Below are 15,546 nucleotides of genomic sequence, written 5' to 3'. Positions count from 1 at the left end.
GAAATTCCTCGGTTCCAATTCGCTAGGACTTTTTTTTTCCTTTAAGTTCACAAATAGAAGTTTTTCAGATATATATCTGTTCCTCAATTTACGCAGTGAAGCAGGGCTTCCGCACTAGACACTCTAACAGATTTGAAAGGTTCCAAAGCGTAGCATCCCATTTTATTTTCAAAACATGCGGCTGTGTGGACTCCCCTTCTTAGTTTTAACAACTTGCAAAATTTAAAGTCTTTAGCTGAGTTATAGTGCGACAGGACAAAATTTATCGTAAATAAACAACAACTGCATGAACTGTTTTCAAATTGACATAAACGAACACCATATTAGACACGGCAGCATGAATAATTCGTCATAACTAGCAGGTAACTATTTATTCATGTAGAGCCTTTCCCAGAACGATAAACTTATGTAGCATGGTCTCTGCTTCCCTATAGCAGTCGTTTTTCCTAAATATTTTGTAATTACTTTTAGGCTTTGTTCATTTTTCTCTCTTTCGATTATTTGTTTCTATGCAGCGTTATGGTTTGATTCTTTTACAGTATCTAAGTCCAAATGGGAATAAAGTGAGCATAAAATTTTTGCTGTCGCGAAAGAATTTCTATGCAGTTTTTCACAGAAAACCTGTTTAAACTAGACATTTCTGTAGTTATATCAAAATATCTGCTGTTATTATAGAAATGCACTACACAACAACAGGAAAGGGCTACAGGAGAAATAATAAACTACAAAGCCTACTGAGCAACTACTTAAATGTATGTGAAACAATGCAGCATAATTTGTCTTATAATTAGCACGTTTATGTAGACTTTATCGACAGGGCTTATACAGAATACAGTAGGCATCAAATAGGTTTCTGTTGTCGATATAAATCAGACGTTACTTCAAGTACATCGGTTACTAGACCTCGTCTGGACTATTTGCTCCTCTTTCGTTTTCACTCCTAGAATAGTAACTAAATCAGGCTGCAACGAGAAATGAGCAAAGCAGTTTTATCTTCGAAAGTTACCTCTACAGAAGCATTCATTATGGTTGCACAACTTTACCAGAAACTGCACTTGTTAACAGGGTTCATACGGTCGCCCGGTTTACAGGAGAAAGCTTCGGCGAATTGGGGCATGTTCCGCAAGGGAACAATGCAACGTGACCGGCCGTGCCAGTATAAGCCGCCCTCATCACGCTGAGTTCCTGGTTGTGCGGTGCACCACTTCAGGCAGTGTGAAACAAAGAACGTTTGCTCTTTGGTGAGCCCAAATTCTTGCATTGTCGCCAAGCGCTCAGCATCCGGAAGGCTCTGATAGGCGGCATAAGACAATTGGATGCCTGCGAGATCAGCAAACCCTTCTGAGTCGATGGTCGGGTCCAGACTCCGGCCCCTTGACTCTGATTCCGCCTGCACAAGCAGATTAAATATGCAAAACTGACACCGAGAATGTGTGAAAGGGAGAAAGGTTTATCACAATTGTTTCAGAGACGAAATCAGCGATGGACCTGCATTATTAGGTCGAAGCTGCAACGCTGTGACCTCTGGCACCTTTATATAAATATTCGCCTTAGGATACTGAGGTGCTACATATCTAATCAAATTCCTTGCGGTGAAGCGAAAGCCTTTCCTGTGATCATTTTCACTCATTTGGCGCCTTTTCACTCTTTCGATTCCTGTTCTCTCTATTTTTGTTTTGCTTTCTCCCATTTCTCCACTTGTTTTGCAAATTTTTTTTTATTTGTATTGAAAAATTTCGTCCTTAAATGTTTTGATGTCTGTACACATATCGAAGTCTTTGGCTATTTTGATGTCCGATTGACTTTTCTGGGTCTATTCAAATAAATAATTCACATGAACCTAATGGTGCATACAGACACATTGTTTCATCCTCTACCTCACACAACGATTCTCGTGCTCCTCGATCCAGTTCTCCGCAATTAACGTGTGGGTCACACCGCAGACGCACAGAATTTGTGCACACTCAGGAGTCTATAAAGACTATCGCCTTAAAACTATGTAACAGAAAAATTAAGTGCGGACTGATTGCAAGTGAAAGCTGCTTGGGTAATGTAAGCAAGTGTTCTAGCCTCGTCCTGAAAGAAAACATGACAGCGCCTTTAACACGGCGTTTTTATTCTGTGATCTTTGACATGTTTTTTACTTCAGTTGGCTTTGAGGAAATGACCTCCCAGTACATGTGTCACTTCCCCGAGCACATGTCATATTTAAATGCATATAATTAGAACCGCATATTGCGTCGTTTCGCATCCCTATTACAAACTATCCTCCTACTTAACAACCATAGGCTCCAGCAAATGTGTTTCTTGGGCTGTATGCCCATCTTGGCGAAGCCTGAAGCGCAAAACGACAAGGACGTCAGGGTCAGTTCCCAACTACATGCCACAACGTGGATTGCCTTCTAAGCATTATCATTTCTGAATTTGATTCTTGGCAGAAAATAGTTGCTATTTTTCTGCAAAAAGATATAGAATGATCAATTTGTCAGGAAATCTGAAATCGTACTAGTTTTTAGCAAGCACTTCTCCCATTGTATGACAGCAATGCCTGTTGGCCTACCGCATTATTCCCTCCCCCCATTAACAGCTGCTTGCATGCGTGGAAGACAGCATTGATGTTATCGGCACCGTAGCCTTTTAGAGTTCTGCTTTACCAACGCCATGAAAACGTGCTTTACCAACGCCATGAAAACATCTTGTCCCCTCTTGATGCCCACCAGCCTTAGCGAGCAGGGCACTCGCCTGCCAGAGGCAGCGAGTTCCAAAAACCTGCTTATTTCGGTGGCTCAATGTTTGTTGAACACGTGTCCATAAATCTGCTCGAGCAGCGTAGAGATAGAAATACTGCAGTGATTTTGTACATATACGAAATTTGCCACAAGATCAAGAGGGTGGACAAGCAGGCAAAATCTGAGGCTGGTTTCGTTCTGTCCTACACAACTTTTCAGAATTATGCAGATTCACGAACCCGGTTTCATGCTGCCCAAACGGATGTACTAATGGGCATAAAAGTACATTTGCTGAGTGCACACAAGGAGTGGTATACTGCATTCCTTTGACTTGTGGCCGATTTTGCCTTAGACATGTGGCAAGTGATTAAATGAGGCTGCCAGAACGCACACTCAATTTGGCACAATCAGTGAAGGGCAACCTGTGTAACATCTAGTAGTATCTGCCAGCCATTGTTCGGAAAATGCAGTGCTGAGCCAAGGAGCAGTGATCGATGCATACGTGAATGAACGAAGCACGTATGATTCGCAATAATGCAGCTGTGTTCATCTTGTCTCTTCGGTGTATATGTCAGAAGAGCAAAATGCATTTCTTGACGGTCCTTGCATGACCATGCGAGGCGTCTCATCTTGATTTCCCTTCTGAATAGCTTTCTTCTGTATGCATGATTTCGTGCCCCAAAGAAAGCTTCCGCAATTAAGCGCCTTGTACTGTGTGTCTATCGAGTTCTTGTGCTTTTTGCGCTTCAGTACAGCCTCAAAGGTGATCGAAATGATGTGACACCATCCATAAGGCAGCACACAGAATGTTTGCATCATAGTTTTGATATGAAAGCATGTGCAGAATGTTTCCGCAATGTGTAGCGATGCCAAGCTTTTAAACGAGAATTCAAAGGATGGCCTCGGCCTTCTGTCCAAGCGAGCCTAGTAGGCTAAAGCATAATCGGTTTAGTTATTTTGCGACACCCAAAGTAGGCAAGTTGGGGTCGCGAGCCTCTACGTGGATTATAAAGGATAGTGCCAGGTCTGGCGTGTTCTGTCTATCAAGTGCAGACTATATATAGCGGAGTATCATACCCGATAGTACCACACTCAAAGCTCCTAACTGTGGGTGTGGAGATGAAGTGGTCGAAAGTTTGGTCTTTTACCAGTGACAGAAAACTGCACATGTGAGGGCTAGGGTCACGTATTGTAATGCGCGGTTGATGAATTTGGTTATCGCTGTAAACGTTGACTCATAGATGAACCGAAATATTTGTTTTTCCTCGTCCAGGATACTTTCCAGGATTACAAGCGATGTTAAGACCACTTTGAGTTGACTCATAAAAGGAGCACTAATCCACACGTCAGTTAAGAATTGAATCTTTTTTACTCTGTAATACAGACATGAGAATGCCTTTTTCCGCATTAATTCATACACCTAAACGCAATTAAGAGAGAGCAAATACAAATAATTCCACTTGAAGAATATAAAATTTAGCACAGAAACCTAACTCCCTTTAGATATACGATTATGATAGCAATATAGTAATAAGGCTGAAGTGGAGGGAAATGTTCGATGGCTAACAGAGGTTTTTTTCCTGCTGGTATTGTATTCGGTGCCTCTATGACGCGCCCTAGGACACGCAAATGTTCACAGACGAATTTAGGAAAGCTGCCGCTTGAGAGCTTGATGACAGCGTGGGAATGCTCACTCAGACGGTCCGCTCTTTTCTGGTGTTTTTCTATTTAGCGCAAGCTGTCTGCTATCTTTCTCTCTCATCCGACGCTATCTGCACATATATCCGTCTGTATTCTTGTTACTCCTTTTTCTCAATTTCTTCCCTGTCAGGCTTATGCGGCAGCTTCCCTCACCACTTCGATGAGCCGCAGAAATGCAGCGCAAAAGGAGTTTGTGCACTGTGATGCCATACAATGTGTTTCGTCATTATTGGGAATGAAAGGATTTCGCCTTCGAAGTTAAGCATTTGACAGCATGGACACCGCTGACTTGCTTGACCCTGTAGCAGCATACTGCAATGATTACTAACTTTTTCATCAGCATGTTGCTTCCACTATTTGCTTTTCCACTGAAAATAAACAGCAGATCTCTCCCTCAGTTTTCAAATGATACGCTCTTCTCAGTGATCAGACAAGACCTCCTTCATATAAATTAACTATATTGTCATAACACATCCCCTTCGCAGTTGCCTCAAGGCTGTAGATGGCGATGAATTTTGCTTGTGTCGCGTTGCGTCGGATGTTTCACTGCCTAAAAATGACTGAATCATCTCAAGCTTATATGTTGGAAGGGCGATAGGGCTGACCATTGACCCTGTGACAGGTTTGCTGATGGTTGGCTTCCTCCGGCTGTATACGTTAATCGAACCAAACCGTACTGGTGTGACAGGTAAATCACATGCCAACCTTTTTCGCTAGCATTAGTGTTCTCCTAAAATAGGAACCACTTTCATTCGCCATACGCGTTATGTTTCGTCGTCAGTTCATGCCGTTTCTTTATTCTGCAGATGGTTGTATTGGCACTCGGGGAGTCCTCGAACGCGCAGATTATCTAATGTTCATTTCAGTCTAGAGTGCCTTCGTGGCCGCATACGCGTCTCCATCATTATGCGCTTCACTGCAGCTATTATCAGAGCTGTTTAAATGGCAGCTGAACCGGTATTAGAATTCAATTGCATTAAAGGAGTCGAATAGTGAATCTTGAAGACTGATGGTAAATTATGCTAAGCCATTTTCCGCTGGCATATAAATTAACACCGTAATCATTGCATAAAACTATTTCGGCATTCAGGTTGTGCACAGCACCCGGTGAGGAGGATGATTGTCATTTGCGGTGGTGATGCTTTTCCAAAGCATGTACGCCAAAACGGAGCACGAAAACCAGCCTCAACGAAGGAAAATGCAGGAAGGCATGGCATTGATTTGCGGCGTCTGGCGACTCACAAAAGGAATTGGGGAAAGCAATTGAAATTTGAAACGTCAACAATAATGACGTCATGTGAAGAATTTTCGTATTTTTTTCGCTGCTGTGAGGTGATACCTTAAGATTGTCGCGACTGTATTGGTTGTGTGATATCTTTAAATGACAGCGCAAGACAACGTCGCGAGCGTAACCTACAAGTTTAAGGTATTTGAATGCATGCATAACCTGTAATTTTTGAAAAAGTCTTTCCACTATAGTTTTAGGCCGAGTAATGGATCCAGATGAAAAAAGGGTTGGGAAGCTTCTTGTGGAAAGTGATCGCTTTGTGTGTCATAAGCCACGGCAGAAAACTGCTCGCGTCTGCCGACAACGCCTTGATTCTCTGGACGGTCAAGAAAGCGACAAGGCTGCCAGGGAGCGCAATTGCCTGCCTACGGTTACACAATTGCAGGAGATTACTTCGACGCGAAAATAAAAACAAATCTAGGAGATCGACGGAGCATGCTGAGGGGATGGCTAAAAGAAAGCGCATATCTCGTAACCATGGCCCGTAGCCATTTCATTTTTACATCTACTCTCGATTACAGGACAGGCAGTATTTTTGTCACTTCTGGGTTGGGCATCTTGCAAAAAGAGTAACCGAAATAGCAAACCCAGCAAAACAGAGCAGGCTTTTCTGAACTCCGTACGTTGACGAACACATCGATTATATAAGCCCGTGAACCCTGAGATGCCTTCATGTCAGTGAACCCCGTTTCAGTGCAGGCCACGACTACAAGCGTATTCAAGCCGGTCCAAACCAAGTTAAGCAAAGCTGCCAGAAGGGAATGGAAACAGCAAGAATAAAAAGAAAAGAAGACGGAAGAAGACATGGAAGAAAAGAAAAAGACTGCACGTCATCGAGTAGAGATTTGGATTACCTCTCCCGATGGCAGTTTAAACTACAGCACATCCACTTTTATTTACCAATCATTTTGTCGTCGTTACCGCCGTAACTTCATTTTGCAACTAAACCGCCCCATATACTGCACTGTATGGATCATTATAATAGTGCGCCGAAATGTTCCAGTACTGTGGGGTTTCCAGTAAACACATTGCATTACATGGTCGTGTGTCTGAATTTCACTTAGGTCACGCACCTGCATATAAGACGATCGTAGACACAGCAACTTTGATGCGTAAGTTTTCTTCGCAGTGGTGTTTTCGACGTCGACAAATTGTTGCTTGGAGTCGAATAGGATGCCTTGAACATCAAAGGCGTGCATCAATTCGTGGCCTGCTATCTGCAAAGGTATTAGAAACGAAACTAAGACAAGTATTGACATGGAAATAGACACGAAACTGAAATCGCTATTTAAGGTGCAGGACAAAAAATAAATGAACGCATAGAATAACTTGCATAATTATCTACCATGTACAAAGCAACACATGTTTCCATCTACAGATTCACAGGTGTTCTTGAATTAACCAGGAGGCGCATCTGTGTGCCTGCTTGAGAGCTGCTTCCTGAGTTGCTCACTTGTCGCAAAAGCAGCTCCTACAGTCGTAGGTTCAATATAAGGCCTGATATTTGGCTTCCCTCTTCTATGAGGTTTCCAGATCTTCTGACCGAATAAATATCCTCTTCTTAAAGTACTTCAATTTTTTTGGCTAACGTCTCTAAGCGAGCAAATTACACTTGTGCAAAAACGACGGTTGTTATATCTCCCGAGCCCAATTGTTTCCCCAAATTTATGGATAGCCCTAACAACGACGCTAGACCAGTATTACGCTGAGAAACTTAAAAGCCTTCCGAGAACCGGAGGCATTGCCGTTTGCAGACAATTCTTTAGGCCTTTTCAGCATTGCCGTTCTGAATAAATGGTAGGCAACCATTTCAGTTTTGGCAGAAATGTTCGCCTCACAAGCGAACTTCTTCACTGTCCTAACTCCTCACCATATTCGGGTGAATGCAGTGTCACACATGCGTCGTTATTCATACCTGTCCGATCGATCCGTAGTTGAATGCAGATGGAGCACCAGGGATGAACAACGGCGGTTGCAGAATGCCAGCCAGGAAGAAGACGGTTAACTGAGATGATCTGTAGACAGCATTTACACGGGCTGTGTTGAAGCTCACGTTGACATTATGCCTAAATGTGTTCAACGTCTTCACACGCCGCGCAGCCAGGTAAGGAGCGGTGAAGCTCTCGGCGATATCCGGCACCTCCGCTGTATTTGCATAGTCCAGAAAAGTGCCAACCAGTCAGATACGGAATATAGAAAGAAACATTCTGAGTACATTGAAAAACAAAACACCTAAGGATGACAAATTCGTTAAGATCCAAGCAAAATAACACCTTTCTGATCAGCACAAAATAGTAACGTCTGTATTGCGCGTCCACGAATTCGCAGATTCTACGCTAACGAACTCTATCGGTATTGCGATGTACAACACGTCCAGTGCTGGTTTGGTCATTTTAAAATAAACTGTGGTCTTACAGCGCTAAGAAAGGATATAGTCTATCCGCTAATTCTCTTTTTTTTACGCAAGCTGAAGAGCATGATTTTATTCGCTTTCACCCCTGGTTTGAAACGACCACCAATGGTGCATACGATATGCAATTATGTAACCTTAGTAGCAGGTCCACCGCCGCATGCGGCTCTTCCCGCCAATGTCAGCTTCAACCGAATGTGTACAATGCGCTTAACGTAGTTTTGGCTTTCAACCTCTAGCATGTTGCTGGATGTGATTTTAGACTTACAATACAAAAAGCCTTGTGACTGTCCTAAATACTCTGGTGTATTGCCAAAGGAAGATTTCTCAATGATTAATCGCCTCCTTATTCTTGAATGAACATGTCTGGTATTTACTTCAAACCCTCGAATGGCTCACGCCAGTAAATGTGCAGGCTTGGACAACGCAGCAGTAACGTATATCCATATCTCCGACCTGCTTTCGAATTCTAGAGCAGGCCCACTCCTTGTCATTTTCAATTTTACCGCAGATCCGGGCTGAAAAAATTACCGGAGTTGAACTGCCCAAAGTAATCGACATAGGAAAGCACTGCTTCGCCTTGTTTGGCATGTGCTTGCTTGGTGGTGTAGCGCTAAGAAACAGCCATTGTTTCTCCGTCAACCGCAATGGTAAAGAAAGCTTTTTGTGTATATACAGTAACTTAGTACACCACGTTATCCTGCAAGACATTGCGACCTAGTATCGTATCATCCACGGCCAGCTTAGGCTTAGCATAATGTTCCAATTGTAACAATGTAACTAACAAAACAGATGAATTTTTTGGCCCTGACGATTGTGCGCGTGCTTTCAAATTAAAATATGTGTGAGTATTCGGCTGACAGACGACACGCTCACGTGTGGTACTATTGTTGCGTATATGCCTATGAAGAAGGCAACGATGGACAACAGAGACAGAGGAGACGAAGCTGAAGCAATGATTGGCGTTTGCCAGAACACTCTCGCCTGTCATCAGCTGCTGTGTTTTTCTTAACTAATATTCAGCCACATATTATCTCAGTGGATGTAAATCAAGATCCCCGTGCGCACCAATTAGATCACTTACGCTGCCAAAAGCTGGATTTGCGTAGCAGCCGCCACCTACCTGGGATCACAAAGACGTCAAAAGCGGCCACAATGACCACCGAGGCCGACCCTACTACCGCGGGAATATCACCTCAGCTATATTACTCGCGATAATTCGCCATCATCCCAATTTTATGGTGAAGAGAACCCAGACGTTGACGATTGGCTAGATGAGCATGAGCGCTGCAGCAGAAACAATCCTTTAGACGCAACCGTCCTGAGGCTAACATCATCATCTATTTGGCGGGAACAGCTCGCACATGGTTCCACAACAATGATATACAAACAAGTTTCCCCTATTTATACAATCTTAGCTAAAGAATTGTGAAAAATTTGGTTATCACCAAATAATCAAATAATACGATTTCAGCATGAAGATGGTTCCATTCTCCTGATGTAAGAGGCATCAAACATGTTTCCCCTATTTATACAAGCTTAGCTAAAGAATTGTGAAAAATTTGGTTATCACCAATTAATACGATTTCAGCGTGAAGATAGTTCCATTCTCCTGATGTAAGAGGCATAAATGACTAAATGTTTGTGTTACAACGATCATTACCGACTTTGCGAATGTAATCAATGCGGTGGGAACGGTACAGTGGTTGAATAATTCTCTGTGAAGTACGTGATGGTTAAAAAGCTCATGAGATAATGTTAAGCACGACATTTTATGGCGAGATGATAGAGACGGAAACGCAAGACTGCTTTTCATGGCTGATATACTGGCTATTCGGTGTAATTGGAAAGAATAAAGCCTTTAGAATTATTTTGAACTAGTTCATCGCCGGAGCGAGGCAGTGGCGAAACATGTATACTCATATTAAAGAAAGCAGGAATCGCCAACAAAATTAACATTACAGGGAGGCGAGGAAACCTGCCAACGGTGAAGCATTGTACATAATGCCACAGTCTCTTGTATGAATCGGCATTAAAGCGACAGCCAGTGTTTAGCCGAGGGACCCATGAAGAAGTGCTAGTGTGACTCGATCCTGCAACAAGGGGAAGGCTATTTCACCAGCAGAAGTGAAGGAGTCTTTATCGGGGTATAGTAGCATACATAACCTTCATGAGTTCATAGCGTGGCACGAGGTTTTTCTGTCGTAAATTATGACGATTGGGTTAAAGCGTTACGGAACTATTTATTAGATGAAGGCGGGAGAATAAACTATGATGCATACAAACTATCCACAACTGCTTACCTGCGCTATGTGTTGAAGGGATTGTGAAAAGCACTTACGTTCTGGCCCCCATATTATGCCGTTGCTGGCCTCTGAAGTAGACCTTCGATAATACGCGCAGGCGGTAACAAGTGGGCGATGAAAATGAGGCTGTGCCTAGCGAAGAATACGATCTGCTCTGTGCATTGCCTGCTTTACAAGTCTGGCTTTGAACACCTTGTCGAAAGGCCAGCCGTTAACGAAAATAGCTAAATAATATGCAGTTCTACGTTTCTTTTTTTTTTGGTTGTTAAGAAAAAAGGCGGACACAGATCTCGCCAAAGTTCAAAAGAAAGCTGATTTTATGATTCATTCCATGAAAGTGTTAGTCACTTCATAATTCTGACAATTTCGGTGACTTTGTGCTTGCATTGATACACGGAAATAAGAACACTGGAATTAACAAGTTCACTTCTCGGCACATACCGAATAAGTCTTCAAGCATGGACTCGGTGGCAACTGTTTCAGGGTAGGCCAGCAAAAATTTCAGCTTCATGGCCTTCTCGTACATCAGGCACAACAACTTGCCCTGGATCCAATCTGTCCCATTCAGCTTATTCATCAGGGCTTGCATCACATTCGCCGTGAGCTGCCCCATGAAAGTCAGCGCGGAGGGAGTCAGATCTGTAAAACAGCAGAACACGTGTCAGGCTTCATTCAAAAATGATTGAGAAACAGGAAGCAGCATGCCATCTTCATCTCAAGTTGTCTAATAATTATTTAGAGAGCTCTGTAAATCATTTTAGAATCAAATTTTTTTAATGTAATAGTAATAATAATGCTTGATTCTTAGGCATGTGTGAAAGGCGCAAAGTAGTGAATAGTCATAAAATGATATGGATGCCTCAATAGTAACGAACAGTATTTGACGCAAGTTGATATTGGACCAGACGCAGAAGGCCTATTAGCCTTCTTTATCTTTATGCATATTTCTCCTGAAAACAGCGCTCTATATCGATTCCAAGTTTACCGAGGAATCACCGATGCACTGATACGCTTTTGTTATACGTGGAAAGGTTCAAGCAAATCTCTTGTTTTTATTTTACAACTCTTGCCCACATTATCTTCTTTAAAGCTGAATACGCGCTTGCATGTCATTACATGCTTACCTAGGTTGCGAGTTTATCTTGTTGGATTATGTTTTGAGAGCGCTGCTGTTATTAAGGCAACACCCTGTCTTCCCGATATTGCATTTTCTGCAATGCAGAGAGATCATATAGGGAACCCGCACTGGCTAGGCGGCGCTGCATTTGCTCCGCAGCGCGCCTTAAAAATGTTGCTGTTAGCCGATTGGTTCACGATAAACGACAGAGGATGTTTATTACTGTTACATATACGCGTGTGACAGATAACGTTCTTGGCGGTCTCAATGTAGCCCAGTTATCTAACACGCCATACAAAGCTTCGACGGATCGTGCAATCTGATCCCTGTAACCTCATGCAGGCGGCGTAAAAACGCCCTACGAAAGTGCCTTGAAAGTATTTGCTCTTCTCACTAGGCTTCATTGCAGGGTGCCTATACACCCCTCCCAAGGCGAATCTAACCATTGCTTTTTCATATCGCATTTTTGTAACCGCGCTTTCTCCCCATCCACTCCCCCCACAGACACAGAAACCAAACAGCACATTGTGAATGCTGGCTACTTTCTTAGGTTATGGGACACCTTATGCCATCTCTGGTTTTGCCTTCGCGCGTTCAGACGCAGCCGCCTTATGACCGGATACGTATTTCTTTAGGCGGGTCTCTGTAACTGCTGTAACGACCAAACAAGGAAAGCCAGCGGCCTAAATCCTGCGTACCTTATACTCAAAACTATCTCCCACTTAATACTGACGCGACTTACGAAGCGCCGATAAAGCAGTGTAAAGGAATGGATCTTTAACAGCCATGGAGTGGGACGGGGCTTAGGGCAAGGGTTTTTTCGCCCGCAGGAAGTACACCCAGCAAGTGTGTCCCTCACATACCCTCAGCGTAAGGTCTAAAAAAAGAATCGCTCAATTTCGCGAGAGTCAAGAAAGACAGGCACTTAACATTCACGTTAATATTGCCAATAAAGTAGAGCAGCACATTAGCTCCTTGATATATGTTTCCCGCCTATTCTGAATAGTTTTTAAGATTACGGCGGCAAACATAAAAATAAATGAAGGTAGCATCACGTTCCTAACGATTTTTATTTAAAAACATCGCTCTGCCCATATATGCGAATATTATGTCAAATAAAGTCACTAGAAAGTATACGTACTACTTGTTCAACCCGTGGACTGTCAACCGCGGACTTATTTGGGGTCATATTTGGCTTCCTTGAATTGGGTGCCGACCAAGTCTCTACTACGTGCTGATCTGTGGCTGGCTCAAAATACTAGGCCAATCTAGCGAATAGACGACTCCCTATTTTGGGCCGTGCTTCGCTGCCAGAATTGCGGAATAATTCCCTACCATATGTGGTTAACTGGTTAAATTATTTGGCCACCATTAACTACTGTAATTTAAAGCCGAACAGGGCCCATCTTTGTGCTTGCAGTGGCAGGCAACGAATGCAGGCTGCCTAGCTTTGCCCACTATTCTACCAACGGTGGGCCGTCGGCCGATTTGAGTTGAGGCATTATATTGAGGGCCTTTTCTTTTCTACACTTTAGGTGCGCAGGCTATTAAAATTAACCTTGCTTTCGTCACCCACCTTTCATCCGTCGCCTTCGCAGCATATGAAAGCGAGGTTAAAAGCCAGGCTTTTATGTAATTTTTCACTTTACATTCTACTACTGTTGTAAAGAATTGATGGATAGCTGACTTGGGTATACTGTCCCGATATGAAGTGCATGAGGCAGTGCAAAGGCGAAGACTGCAATGTACACAGTTTGAAAGCTGCTTCGAGGTCGTTCCGTCATCGTTCTTTACCACTTTATCCACTTCCTTTCAAACAATCTACGGCTGTGTCCTATCTCCGAGGCTTTTATTGTGATGTGGCATTTTAGTAAGTAGTGTTTATCCTTCTTATATTAGGGAATAATTAAAACACAAAATGAAGAAATATGCCACAAGATCATATGGATGTAGTTAGTACGCAAACGTTTCTAAAGCTCCCCAAATTCGATTTTTCACGTTCTGCACAATGTTCTTGATTGCCAAATTAAGCGGTCTTTCATAATCAGGCAAGAATCCGGAAGCTTCATATAAATCATCAATATGATAAAAAAAGGTTAAAATTGATAAGCACAAAGAGAATGTTAATGCAATAAAAGGGGCGGCTAAATAGTCTAAATGGGTGTTTAGGACTGATCAGTAACGACAGAAAATAAGATAAATATTTTTGTCTGACAGTGATTAAGGCAAAACCAAATTTACCAGGTGTATAGCTTAAGTATGTTTCAGTGTGTGTTTGACGGCGCAAAAATGAAATGCTCCCACAAGAGCCCTTAGTTAGATAGGAGAATATGCGTCTTTTCTCAGTCACAAGAGCACACCACTTTCTGGAATGGCGCAAAGCTTGCACTGCCAAGTGAGAAGAAGCCTTCTGCTAATTCGCTTGGCCTGGTAGGGATTTATTTGCTTCCGTGTTTCACAATCTATTACTTTAAAAACACTAGCAGTAGCATCATCTTCATACAGTTGCTTACCTTTTAGCCTTATTTTAGTGTCAACTAAGGTGACAAGTTATGCGGTTCAGGTGTGTAAGCTATTTTATGTAACTACGTATACATTATCACTCTTCTTAACAATTAAAACGCGCTCGATAAAAAGTACATAACACGAGTAGTGTAACCGCCGCGTCATTCTATATTTGCGCGAGAAATGCATACATTCTTAAAAGTTTATGATGCATTAGAATACGCTTTCCATACTTACACGAGCTGACGTAACGTTGGGAGACAGCCAGGGGCATCACGTCAACGACGTATTCGTAGCACAAGCGCAGCACGCCATGTTCGTCGTTGGGAAATTTTTGCAGAGCTTCCTCAGCCATAAATTGACCGGATGCAAGCGGGACAAGACGACGAACAAGGCTCCAAGCGATGAGCAGTCGAGCGTCACTGAGCTCCATCCTCGTCTGGTCCAGCAGCAGCACCACAAGTGCCATGGCGACGTCTAGCAGATCAACTTTATTTACCGCAGTGACTTTCTTGGATGTGGCCATTTCGATCTGGCGGACCCAATCGTCTGGAACAGGTATGTTGGTGGGCTTTTATTCTTAATGTGAGTGCGGAGGTTTTGTTTAGTACTGTAAATAAAAAACTTTTTTTCAAAACTATGCAGTAGTCAAATATCGCTGCGATCTTTCCAAAGCAGACGTCGAGGAATGTAAGCCTCTCATTCATGCACGATGCCGCGTAGAGTCAATGATGATGGCGCTCTTCTACATAGCCTGGAGAATTTGGCTCAATCCCAACCGCGGTTTGGTGAGAGGCAGAACACAGTCGTCTGTGCACTGTGCGGCGTTATTGCATGGTGCCTACGCCCTGGTGATCAAATCATTTTATAGCACTTGCTGCCGTGCATTATAGCACGAGTCCCTTGGCAAGCTAATTTCGTAAACCAAATCAAGCCAAATGAAGCCCAATAAAGCAAACCGAACCACACCTGACGAAACCAGACCCCTGCGACATGAATAAAAATCACGCGTACATTGATAGTTGCATGAGCAGAAGGGTGCGGGAAAAAATCGGGTAACTTATGGAGATCATCCCGGATTTGTATATAATGAAGACAATGTACCTAACGGGATTAAACATACGGATATCCTTTTTTTTTCGAGAAACTTTTTTTCTTCTTAGAATGAACACTGATAGTTAATTAGGCTGTTGATATTAAAATTACTTACAAACGGTACATGAGAGTTACAAATACCTTGTGTCGGTTCACACTGCAGCCTTGTACGCAAGAGGCACCGGTACATTGCACACACTTCTGTGTGATAGCTGTTGTGCACATTATCGGCGCACTGCTGCTACAGCTGCCCTCTTTTCACAGTTATGGACGTACAGCTGCTCCAGCGCTAGCCCCGCCGCAATTGCGAGCCGACCGCTTTAATGCGACCAGCAACGAGACTGGAGCAATACGATTCCATGGAAGACTATCATTTCTAGGTCGGTGTACGCTAC

At 43.0% G+C, this 15,546-nt stretch overlaps 1 protein-coding gene across 1 annotated transcript in view; it reads right to left on the bottom strand.

Annotated features, from left to right (window-relative positions):
- Positions 1–478: 478 nt before the first annotated feature.
- The window catches only part of LOC146181091 (neprilysin-3-like), a 36,542-nt gene continuing 21,474 nt past the window's right edge, over positions 479–15,546 (bottom strand). The window contains exons 4-8 of the mRNA XM_084577849.1: positions 14,294–14,605; positions 10,876–11,073; positions 7,634–7,863; positions 6,792–6,935; positions 479–1,390 (exon numbers count right to left, since the gene is read on the bottom strand). Coding sequence (XP_084433975.1) covers positions 1,040–1,390; positions 6,792–6,935; positions 7,634–7,863; positions 10,876–11,073; positions 14,294–14,605 — 1,235 coding nt within the window. The 3' untranslated portion in view covers positions 479–1,039. The remainder of the gene's footprint in view (positions 1,391–6,791; positions 6,936–7,633; positions 7,864–10,875; positions 11,074–14,293; positions 14,606–15,546) is intronic.

This window comes from Amblyomma maculatum, chromosome 8, assembly GCF_055883805.1.
Source record: "Amblyomma maculatum isolate TAMU_Amacu chromosome 8, ASM5588380v1, whole genome shotgun sequence".
Classification (NCBI taxonomy): Eukaryota; Metazoa; Arthropoda; class Arachnida; order Ixodida; family Ixodidae; genus Amblyomma; species Amblyomma maculatum.
Note: the sequence above shows the minus strand (reverse complement) of the source record. Positions and strands in the feature narration are given on the sequence as shown.